The 12416-nt window shown below is 44.3% G+C and overlaps 1 protein-coding gene across 1 annotated transcript in view; it reads left to right on the top strand.

Annotated features, from left to right (window-relative positions):
- Positions 1 to 3170: 3170 nt before the first annotated feature.
- LOC116397243 (breast carcinoma-amplified sequence 3 homolog) overlaps positions 3171 to 12416 on the top strand; it is a 133458-nt gene continuing 124212 nt past the window's right edge. Inside the window, exon 1 of the mRNA XM_031872506.1 lies at positions 3171 to 9668. Coding sequence (XP_031728366.1) covers positions 9644 to 9668 — 25 coding nt within the window. The 5' untranslated portion in view covers positions 3171 to 9643. The remainder of the gene's footprint in view (positions 9669 to 12416) is intronic.

Genomic DNA, 12416 nt, shown 5'->3' with positions numbered 1-12416 from the left:
TTACAGTAGTGGTGACATATTGTAAGGGACGTCAAATGCAGGAAGAGCAGAAGAATCCTTACAAAGAACGAGTAACAGAAAAAGGAGCAGGACATTGAAGGAGAACTAAAGACAGAAATACTGAATTAAAGTATTGTCATCCATCGAAAGGAAGAAGGGATAGAAGAAAGAATGAATGAAAGGACAGCGGGAGGGACAAAATAAAAAGAGAATTAAAGGAAGGAGGGAGTAATAGAATGAAGAGAGAATGGAGGGTAAAAGGGATACAAAGAAGGCAGAAAGGAGGGAAGCAAGAAGAGAAAAGTTAAGAAATAAAGAAAAGGAAAAGAGTGCATATAATTGTCATTATAAATCAATATGACATACAATAGTATCAGCCAAGTGAAGCCCTCCACACACATGCACACTTTGTGGAGAAAGCAGTAATTGTGAGGCAATGGAGGCTGGTCTGAGTGTGTTGTTGGAGAGGCCTCAGCCAGCAGCCATCAACAGAGTTGTGTGTGTGTGTGTGTGTGTGAGAGTGTGTGTGTGTGTGTGTGTGTGTGTGTGTGAGAGTGTGTGTGTGTGTGTGTGTGAGAGTGTGTGTGTGTGTGTGTGTGTAGCAGTGTGTTTCAAAAATAAGTAAAGCAACGCCATGCAGCCCTTTGTTCAAAACATGTGTCACTGTTTTGTGGTAGAAATATCCTGAAGCATTTTCAGAACACACACACACACACACACACACTCATGCAGCAGGGCTGGACAGAAAGGTTTACCAGGTTGCCATGGGCAACCATTTTGATTCTTAGCCTTTGGTTGCCGTCAGTGGCAACAACTTCTGAACATATAACTGACAGCAAACAGCAAGACGTGTTGCATTAGTGCAATATTGCTGTAACAGGCAGAGGAATCTGTTTTAGAGACAATGGTGAGCAGATGAAGTTGTACACCACTGTGTGGTGTAAAGTTCCACTAACATGTCAATATTACTAACACATGTGCAAATTGTGCAAAATGTGCAACTGACAAACAACAAGATGAACCTGAATGAAAAAAAAAAGGAAATTTGTGAAATCTTGGTAGGCAAAGTATTCCGGTATCTTTGAGCCGGACGGGTATTTTGAATGCATATACAACACCTGGATCAGTGGAAGATTAAGTTCACTAGTTCATGGTAGCACATACAGGAGCACAGGGACGGACACGCACTGGAGCTCCAAGCAGCTACGACATAATGTGGTGGTGGCTTCAATAGCTCAAATTATAAGGTGACTAAAGATTTAAAAAAACATATTTTCCGTTTCAGCAACCAAAAGTTGATGTCTGGTTTCCTGCCTGGCAACCACTTTTGAGAGTTAGTGTTGAGCCATGTGCACACACAAAAAAGACAAAATCTCTTTTGCAAGTTGGACATCACTTCATATTTCCTGGAACCTGCCTGCCCTAAAGCCCAGCTGTGTGTCACTTTACAGCACGCTCATACACAGGTGTAATTCTAGCCCTCCAGGTCTCACTCTGAGCCTGCCCACACTGCTCACCTATTAACATATGTAAGAGCGACAAGGTCTCACCTTTAATGAGAAAAGCCAGGCCGCCCCGCCAGTTCCTTAGCCTTCAGCTGTGTTGAGTTAGACACAGCGCGGCCCTGTGCTTTCTCACACTGCCACCCAACACTCGACACGCCGCTCACTTACTCTCTGAAGATGGTTGCTGATATGCATTTTCAGCAGCTTATTTTATGCTACTTCATTTCATAATTCCATCAGCCATATAACCGTAAACAAAGACTGTCGGGTTAGACACATGAGATGGAGTTGCCCTCACATCTCATGTGATGAAGGTGCTGGAGAGGCTGGTCTTGGCCCACCTTCGACCGCAGGTGAGATCCTCACTGGACCCTCTGCAATTTGCATATCAGCCTCATGTGGGAGTGGACGACGCCATCATCTACCTGCTGCAACGAGCTCAGGCGCACCTGGACGGAACCGGTGGCTCTGTGAGAATCACTTTCTTTGATTTCTCCAGTGCATTCAACACCATCCCACCAGTGCTACTGAGTGAGAAGCTGCGGGTGGTGGGGGTTAATGCATCCACCGTCTCCTGGACCACTGACTACCTCACAGGCAGACCACAGTTTGTCCGACTGGGCAGTGTGCTGTCTGATACGGTGGACAGTGGTACTGGAGCCCCACAGGGAACTGTTCTGTCTCCCTTCCTGTTCACCTTGTACACCACTGACTTCCAGTACAACTCAGGGTCATGCCATCTGCAGAAGTTCTCTGATGGCTCTGCAGTGGTCGGGTGTATAAGGGACGGACGGGAGGAGGAGTACAGGGCAGTAGTGGATGACTTTGTAGAGTGGGCCGGTGGAAATCACCTGCTTCTGAACGTGGCCAAGACCAGAGGACGACTTCAGGAGGAAGACGACGGCTCCACAACCGGTGAAAGTTCTGGGAGAGGAGGTGGACATGGTGGAGTACAACTACCTGGGTGTCTCCATCGACAACAGGCTGAACTGGAAGACCAACATCAACGCTGTGTACAAGAAGGGGATGAGTCGACTCTTTTTCTTGAGGAAACTTCAATCCTTCAACATGTGCAGCAAGATGTTGGAGATGTTCTACCAGTCTGTTGTGGCCAGTGCACTGTACTTCGCCGTAGTCTGCTGGGGGAGCAGCATTGGAGCAGGAGACACCAATAGACTTAAACTGATTAAGAAGGCCGGCTCCATCATTGGCTGCAAACAAGACTATCTGGAAGAGGTGGTGGAGAGGAGGACACTGAAGAAACTATTATCCATATTGGATAACCCGGACCACCCTCTCCACCACCTACTGCAGGGACAGCGGAGCACTTTCTCCAACAGACTGATTCAGCTCCGCTGTCACAAGGACCGATACAGGAGAACATTCCTGCCCTCTGCAATAACACTGTATAATAAATCACCTCTGGCCAAGTCAAACACAAGACTATAACAATGCTACACTGTTGTTGCTGCTGCTGGTGATCTTGTGCACTACTGTTTTGTTTATTTTTTCCTACTTAGTTAATTTAATACGATTCTATTTAGTGTATATACTGTGCAATTTTATTACTTTATCTTCTTAAATCTAATAGGTCCTGCTTATTTTATTTTATGACATTGTATATATTGTGCATTTTCCACACTTAATATTTTTATTTTATTGTGTAACCCTGTTTGCTGCTGCCACAGACAAATTTCCCCTTGGGGATGAATAAAGTACTATTCTATTCTATTCTATTCTAGAAAGATTATCACTCAGTACTTCTCTTCTCTTCTTGTTGGCACTGGCTGTAATAAGCCTCACATATTGTCAGTGACAATAACAATAATTCATGTGTTGTCGTTTCCTATACTACATCTATTGAACATATGTTTATCTTGGACTGTTACCTCAGGTTAAGACTTCACTTTTTGTTTTATGTTTTTTTTTTCAGTAACTTTTGAGTATCTAATCTTTCACAAATAGCAGAGATTAGACAAAAGTCCAAATTCAAAACGCAATCATCTCTGGACCTCTCAGATTGACCTTGTAGCCCAACCCTTAGGTCAGGCACCACTGGACTCAACCACCCAGCTGTGTACTCCACTTTGAGCAGCGAACAGTAAAATACTGATTTCACATTGTTGCATCAGTATTAACAATTGAATGTCATTTATGGCAATGTATCAGTCACAAGGGACATTTAACTGCACAACCACTACTGTATAAGTTGATACATTTAGTACATTTAAGTAGGACTTTAAATGCAGGACTACTTTACTTGTAATGTGCAGTGACCTGACATGCCGGTTTGTTCCGGTGTCCCGAGTTCTGACAAATATCTGTAAAAAAAAAAAATAATAATAATAATATCTTACTTGTTTTCAGCATTATCATGTCCTGTCCCACTCATTTTATTATTATATTACCTAACCCAATATAAAAGCTAAAACAATGCACCACGCATTTAAATTCAACACCGATGTTTTTGTATGTGTGTCACTCAGTCAACGTTGTGAGGGACGTTGTGCTTGTGGCTCTTTCTGACAGACCCTGTCAGTGCGCTAACGGGTAGCTGTCACGCCGAAGACAAAGTCTGTCTTTCCTAAAGAGCTCCAGAAGGCTGACTCCATCCTTCGTAAAGTACCCTTTGCAATGGAAATGCTGTGTTCTGCACACACTGAAAGAGCATTTTAGGCTGGAAATGCCGAAATGAAAGATCAGATATAGACAGCTAGATAGTAATATACAATAGCTGGCAGAGCATTTGTCACAGTTGTCACTTTAGGCGACATCCTGTGCTCGTGCACACTGACAAATACCTTGTTTATTTGTAGCTATCTGGTTAGGTATCTGGCAATCGGTCATTAGATCACACCAATGCAATCCTTGGGTTTTGGGTTTACTAGAGTTATTATACAGCTTTCTATTTTGGGAGGCAAAATATTTCTTTGTCTCCTGAGGTGCTGTCCATGGTAATGAAAGGTGTGCTTCATGGTGTGCTGAGGGCTGAAATAATCGTCCCTACAGCAAAAACAACCACCATACTGTAAGACATGTAAGCATTATGTGGCCCACTGAAGGCTTGTTGGGGTTGAAAATACGGCCATCCTTTTGCACTGGCGTATTTCACACTGTAGAATTGATTTAAACAAAGCATCTGTGTTCTTACTTCACCTCTTGTACTGACACTGACTTTTCTTGGACAGCAGCCTTCAAATGTGCCACTCAGAGTTGTTCACAATGACACGTTATTCTGAGTAATTGAATAAATAATTTTTAACACTTGAACTCTTTGCTCGGTGGTCAAGCAGGGAACTCCTGAAATCGCTATAACGAAGTCAGTCCACGCCAGTAATTGTTTCATGTGATATAATTATGCGGTAATGTGGTTAAATAGCTAATGTTCCGAGTGAGCTAACAAACGAAGCAAATGAAATGACTTCACAAGCTTTTAAGGCAAACCTTATATGTAGCGTGTTTTGTTGGAATTCTTGCAGAGTGATGCGAGGCATGCGCATGTGTACAGTGAGCGTGGGTTTGTGTGTGCGTCTTCCCTGTAAGCTCTGTGAATCAGCCTGTAAACAGACACCTTTGAGCAGCTGGCCACTTGGCTCCAGCACTACTCCCTTGCAAAGTAGGAGAGGAACTGTAGACACACACACACACACACAGACCCAGGCCACGTATGCATGCACCAACAAGCAGTACACCACCACACACAGACACAAAAACACCCATAAACACACAGATCCACTCGACAACACACTCTCACACAAGCACATCTCCCCGAGCTCCCACAGGAGACAGACACTGCCGTGTTTACTGGCTCGCCGGAAACCTTCACAGGAAGGAGCGAGATACCGACGCATATCATTCTCTCGCTCCCTCCTCTCGCTTCCAAACTTCTTTTTCAGTCTTTGGGACATCTCTTACATCAACACTTTGGTCAGTTTATTTGTCCAAGGCAACAACTCAGCAGGCTTTATTGCTCTCCGAATCTAAATCAGGAGGGGGCGGACGGGACAAATTTCCGGATGAACACGCCAGTGGACACACTCAGGAGAATGTAAACCGGGCCTGGAGCATCAGTGATAACAAATAAGAGATGTGCACTAGCTGTGAGCCGTACACTCCAAATGTTTTTGTTTTTACTCTGAAGGACAGCGAGGAGTCTGGCCGGAGCTTCGGCCAGAAAAACACTCCAGAAGCTTCCAAACACCGTCGTCCACTCTGCCTCTCCCTCAAGAGCCAGCTCGTCCTGGCCTTCACACACAGTTTTATTTTGTATTGTTCTTGGAGCTGGCATGATTCAGTGGATCTGATGATTCAATTGGAACAGAGCAGGAAGAATAGAGGAATTATTTAAGTAATTGGGATGTAAGAATTATATTACAAATGGGTTTTTTCCACAAAAAGTACATAACAAGGCATATTTTGTTTCTGATAAAATAATACATTTTCTTCTGAATTCCTAACACAAAACCAATTTTGAAACCTCGACTGCCTGGTTCTCTTCCTCCTCATCTCCTTACAGCCCAATGTCGGACTCCCCCTCACTTATTTTTAACAAAGTCGTTTCTGCCTCAATCAGTGCTCTGTTTCCTGAAGGATGGAAAATGGCTGCAAATGAGAAGAAGCACGTCCAACTGTACCCCGCAAAGGACAGGGGTTCAAATGTGTATTTTGAAAGGCTTAAAATAACTTCTAAAATTGTAAAATAACATAGTGAGGACTCCCATAAATACAAAAACAGCATCTGGATGAAAGAACAATATATCTTCATATATTTGATGACTTAACTGCCTTACCGCCATCAAAGATGTCAAAATAATCATGAACGTGAGTTCCTGTCAGCTGTTAATTTTCTAATCAATAAATCAACATCAACATATATATAAATTATAAATACATTTAAATAATAATTTCTGTCTTAAATTGGTTTATAAAAATAACAATAGAAATGTACATCTAATTCGACTCCTATGTTATTATAAAATCTAGACTTTATAAATGTGCATAATTGTTCTAAATAATTGTGTCCAGCTGTTTAAAACATCAAATGTCATTCTAATAAGAAAGACTCATTTTTATTTTTCCATGTTCATCTGTGGTTTCTGACTCTGCCGGATAACGGTGGAGGAGAACCTGGTAATGTGAATTGTGTTGAGATTTAATTCCACATGTAAGCCTTTTAACTAAAGGATGTTATGGCACATGTACACTTTAAAAGACACACTAACCCACACGGGCTGTCCTCCCAGGCTCTTCTCTCACACACACACACACACACACACACACACACACACACACATTCCGTACACACTGTCCTGCTGTTGTTGATGGTGGGGAACTGCTAATTCTCTGCATGTGGTTCTTACTCCTCTCTGTCTTTCTTCTGCTATCGCCATCTACTCCGCTCACCCTCTCCCTCAGTTTCTCTCTCTCCTTTTCACTTCATCACTACTGAACAAAGTCTTTCTTTATTATCGCTGCCAACAAAAACCAGTTCACTTTTCCCGTCGGCACCAACAGCAGTGCTGTCCATAGTCACACTCCCCATTAGCTGTTGGTTGGAAGAAAAACATCAATGGGTTTAGTTTACTACTTTAAAAATGTATGTCTGTAGATTTCCCCTAAATTAGAGCATTCGATCTTGCATTTACATATTTAAATGAACATTTCAGAAAACTTTATAAAAATGATTTTCTTCATATAAGTTATTAACTGGGGAGGTTCATGGAGATATCTGTTTGTTCCTTTCTTTACCCTATTCACCTCTAGTGCCTCCTTAAGTCTGTCTCTTGTATTAGTCTGATTTATTGATATTGAACTATCACGACAGCGCATGGCTGATATTTTTCTTCTATTATAATGACATAAGGTAGAACCTTCAATGGATCTGAAGATGAAGTGTCACGTTTATTTTATTAATTCCAAATTGACAAATAAATCAGAGAGATGAGATTCTTAAAGTCAACTGAATGCCTTTTTTATTGATTGTTAGATTCATGTTTTAAAGGGATACTCCAGCTATTTAGTATTGCTTTTCCATAAAATTGGGATACTTTCAGGAGGAAGATTTAAGAAAAATAAATGAATAAAAGTAATAAAAAGAAAACATCCCAAAATGCAACTGGATAGTCTTTCTCTGGACCATCCCTGCCTCATAAACGGACACTTCTTTCAAATTCCTCGCCTCCAGTTTGTAACGCAGACATTATACAACTGTCTTCACATGTTGAGCAGTAAGAGTAGTGTACCTCATGTAAAGTAAACTGAACTTTCTGTGTTATATTGGTGAAGTGCCCCTTTAAAAGACTTCACTCTGTTCACTCTTAAGATACAGGCTACTGTGATGGCTGAACGTAAATTCATCATCACATTAGTCCCAACGACCTCATCTACAATACATTGTATTTAGCTTAGTATTGTGTAAAGTTTTGTAGTTATCATGCATTCTAAATATTTTCATAATGAATTTTTCATGCCGCATAATGCTTGTAATCTATCATGTTGCACAATGCCAATGATCTTAGCCAAGTGTTAATAGATAGACAGCAGCTTTTCTGCTGAAACGGGGGGGGGGGGGGGCCACACATGACTGAACACACATGTACTTGACTGTCCCGTGTGTCGCCATAGCATCATCACACTCACAATCACACTCTTCTGATGTAAAAATGCATTCTCTGCAAACATACACTTCCTTGAGCAGTAAAGTTAGCAGAAGTCCTAACGTAACTTCCTGTGTAGTCGCCGTGCCCACTTTAGAGAAAGATCATGGTGGAAAGATCATCGGCTTCACGTAAGAAAGTTTAGATGTGGTTACGTACCAACGTAGTAACGCACAAACGTAGTTACATAGAGATGTAGTTACGAGCCTTCTGGCTCAAAGTCCTGTCATCCATCCTGACCTTCTCCTGATATGCACTTAGTCGCTCTTTATACTACGTCACCTGACTTCCTCTTTTGCTCCCGTCATAATTACTACGGCCACTACTTTCACGGTTTTCGTTGAGGACAGCATGTTGTGGTTTACTCTCCATATTCTAATATAACACTTTTGAACACTATATTTTACGAGTTAACACATTTCATTTGTTAGCATACAAAATAAAACTACAGCAACCATCGAAGTTCCCGAGCCTATTTACGTTACCGAGCGGCCATTTTCTCCTTTATCCAGGAAATCTACTTTGTGTGAACCAGTGCTCCAGTCGTGTTGGAGAGGCGTGGGGGTTCATGCTCCAGGGCCAGGCTGAACTTCCTGTGAAGGTGTAAGGGATAAACGAAGAGAGGGATGCTGGGAAAGGGCGAGGCCGTGTGAGGAGATGAGAGTCTGAGCCCAGCTTAGACGTCCTCCTTTCAGAGGCTCCTGACATCCCTACCGGCTATCATATTCTCCATGGCCTTAAATCACACACACACACACACACACACACACACACACACACACTTCTTCTCAATATTTTTTCTCCCTGTCCCCTGATCCGACCCTGAACACTGCTTTTACTGAGTGCAGAGACACTTAGTGCTGTCGGACCACTTGTAAAAGCTTCGGTCCCTTTTATTCGGCGTGCATCAAAAGCAGAGGTTCAACACTGCCGCTGGCCGCTGCAGGTTCATGGCAAAGGACAGACTGGCTAAGTGTGGAAGTTCATACTGCCCTGTATTTGAGTTTACTGGCTGAGAGCAGTTTGGAGTTTGTTGTAGGAACAGAGTGATATTATGAGGTGCCGCGGGTAAAGTTTCCTCTGAGACCGTCCTGGTAACACTGGTCATTTAAACACTCTGTTTTAAGTAAATCCCTGTTGACAGCAGACTTGGCTTGGTATATGGTAGAGCATATATGCAGGGTTAGTAAACAGTGAAATTGTTTAGTAATTTGTGGTGGTTTCTTTTTTCTTCACATGTCACCTGTTGGTACAGATATACCAGATATTACATTTAAAATGTATGTACAAGTTGGCCTTTGAAAGCCTTTGCAGATTAGAACTAGATTGGAAGATATTTTATTTTGTTACTATGTTATAACTGATTATCAATCCTTCATAGTGGTTACTGCTATACTTCCCTCCTGATTTCATTTTCAGTCAGAGTTCACACAACAAGTCATTGAATTGTTTTCTTTCTCTTTTCCATGTGCTGCTGTCGTCATGGCCCGATCTCATGGTAACACAGGTTAGTGCCTCACTTTCAGCTTCATGACAATGAACCACACAGTGCTCTCTCTCTCTCTCTCTCTCTCTCTCTCTCTCTCTCTCTCTCTCTCTCTCTCTCTCTCTTTCGCTCTCTCTCTCCCTCTATCTCTCTCTCTCGCTCTCTCTCTCTACTCTCTCTCGCTCTCTCTCTCTCTCGTGCGTTTTCTCTCTCTCACTTTCTCTCACTCTCTCTCTGTCTCTCACTCTCACTCTCTCTACTCTCTCTCGCTCTCTCGCTCTCTCACTCTCTCTACTCTCTCTCGCTCTCTCTCTCTCACTCTCACTCTACGCTCTCTCTCTCTCGCTCTCTCACTCTCACTACGCTCTCTCTCTCTTTCGCTCTCTCACTCTCTCTACTATCTCTCGCTCTCTCTCGCTCTCTCACTCTCACTCTACGCTCTCTCTCTCTCTCTCTCTTTCGCTCTCTCTCTCCCTCTCTCTCTCTATCTCTCGCTCTCTCTCTCTCTCGCTCTCACTCTCTCTCTCTACTCTCTCTCGCTCTCTCTCTCTCTCTCGTGCGTTTTCTCTCTCGCTCTCTCTCTCTCTCTCTCTTTCGCTCTCTCTCTCCCTCTCTCTCTCTATCTCTCGCTCTCTCTCTCTCTCGCTCTCTCGCTCTCACTCTCTCTCTCTCTCTCTTTCGCTCTCTCTCTCTCTCTCTCGCTCTCTCGCTCTCACTCTCTCTCTCTACTCTCTCTCGCTCTCTCTCTCTACTCTCTCGCTCTCACTCTCTCTCTCTACTCTCTCTCTACTCTCTCTCGCTCTCTCTCTCTCTCGTGCGTTTTCTCTCTCTCACTTTCTCTCACTCTCTMTCTGTCTCTCACTCTCACTCTCTCTTCTCTCTCTCGCACTCTCACTCTCTCTACTCTCTCTCGCTCTCTCACTCTCACTCTACGCTCTCTCTCTCTCGCTCTCTCACTCTCACTCTCACTCTCTCTCACTCTCTCGCGCGTTTTCTCTCTCTCTCTCTCTCGCTCTCTCTCTTGCGCGCATTTTCTCTCTCGCTTTCTCTCTCTCTCTCGCTCTCTCTCGCTATCTCTCTCTCACTCTCTCTCGACCCCTCCTCAGTTTCGGTGTCAGGTCCTCAACACTCCCACCAAGGGGCCCTCCATTCTGTCCCAACACCCTGTCATTATTTTAATCAAATGCAATCACCACCACTCTGAGGACAATTGACTTTTGTTGACTGCCCCCCATCCCAGCCCACCACAACAACACACACACAAAGTCTAAAAGTCAGGCAGGCGTGTGGGCTGGAGTGGACAAGGGGGTGTCAGGGATTGAAAACACACATTGTACTGTCCACAATTCACCAACTGAATTTCAATCTTAAGGAGGGAGGGGTGTATCGCTGCATGGGTGGACAATTTGATTGAAGTGTTAAGGGATCAGCACAAAGTGTGTTTTAGTGTGCGTCTCTGTGTGGTTTTGGCATATCATCCAGGCGCTCTTTTGGTCGGGAGGTGGGCAGGGCTTAGGGGGGTAGAGGGTTAAAAGACCGTGTGACACTGTTGTGGGATGAGGCGCTGAACTGACCGCTTTTGTGCTGAGCGACAAAAAGATGCTCGTGCCAAAAGCAGGCCTTCCTTTGTCCTGACCCCTCCCATTATGTTTGCACCACTGCAAAATATGATTTCAGATCACCCCAGAAGGGGAAGATGGGTTGAGAGTGGGCGGCGGTTGTGTCTGTGTTTGTGTGTGAGAGTGCGTGTGCAGTGAGGGAGGTGAGGGAGGTGAGGGAGGTGAGGAGGAGGGCCAGCTGCTGAATAGCCCCCTGTGTAATAATCAGCAGGCTGAGCCCCCCAGGATGGGGGAAGACGAGCGGGATAAAGACTGTAAGTGTTCTGAAGATGTGACCGCCACACCACCGCTTCTTTTGCCTTGTGGGCACTAGGAAAGAATTCACAGATCTGTCATCTGCCAGACATTACCCCCCCGCCGCCCACCACGGCCCTTTTTCTGTCACACACACACACACACACACACATACACATCCCTGTTCTTTCCTCAGCCATCCTCAAGCTTCCTTCCTGTAACTTTGGGTGACCTCCTCCCCAGACCAGACACACAATAACGTAGTGGATCTCTCTGTGCCCCCCCCCCCCCCCCCCCCGCACTCCTGGTGTGAGAGGATTTAGCCAGTGTCTCAAAAACTTATGACTCGCTTTCAGGTCGACTGCAAGTGTGTGTCAAAGAGAACGAGGTCAGGTTAGAAGCCAAGGAGGGGCACTGTGAGGATGCTCACCCTGCACAATGCACTCCAACAAGAAGGCAATATAAACACGACACACCAACAGGATGGGGGAATTCCTCATGCATGGTTACTAACAAAACATGAAATGTTTATGTTGTCTGTGTATGGGAGGGTGTGCAGATATGCGCGCTCGAGAAAAACAAGGAACAAGGTTGACTCTGATCCGCATGCGGTGCCTCCCACTGTTTCATGTATTCTTGCATCGCAGTGTGGCAGGGAGGGCGGCTGCCGTCCCCTGACCAACGATGCAGAGCTGTACGGATATTGAACAGGACAAGACATTAACATTTCACCAGCACCTCTCCTCCCCTCTTCTTTTTCTCACCCTCTCTTTCTCTCTCCCAGGTTTTCCCCAGAACTGTAGCACACTCACAGTGTGCTGGGGAAAGTGCCGCTAACCAGAGGCACAGCCACACAGCAATGGGAGATAGAGCATTGTAAGCTGAGGAGAGGTATCTCAGCAACCAAAAACGTGCT

The sequence above is a fragment of the Anarrhichthys ocellatus genome, unplaced genomic scaffold (assembly GCF_004355925.1).
Source record: "Anarrhichthys ocellatus isolate YVR2014 unplaced genomic scaffold, GSC_Weel_1.0 scaffold64, whole genome shotgun sequence".
Classification (NCBI taxonomy): domain Eukaryota; kingdom Metazoa; phylum Chordata; class Actinopteri; order Perciformes; family Anarhichadidae; genus Anarrhichthys; species Anarrhichthys ocellatus.
This window is presented reverse-complemented; position numbering and strand designations above follow the sequence as displayed.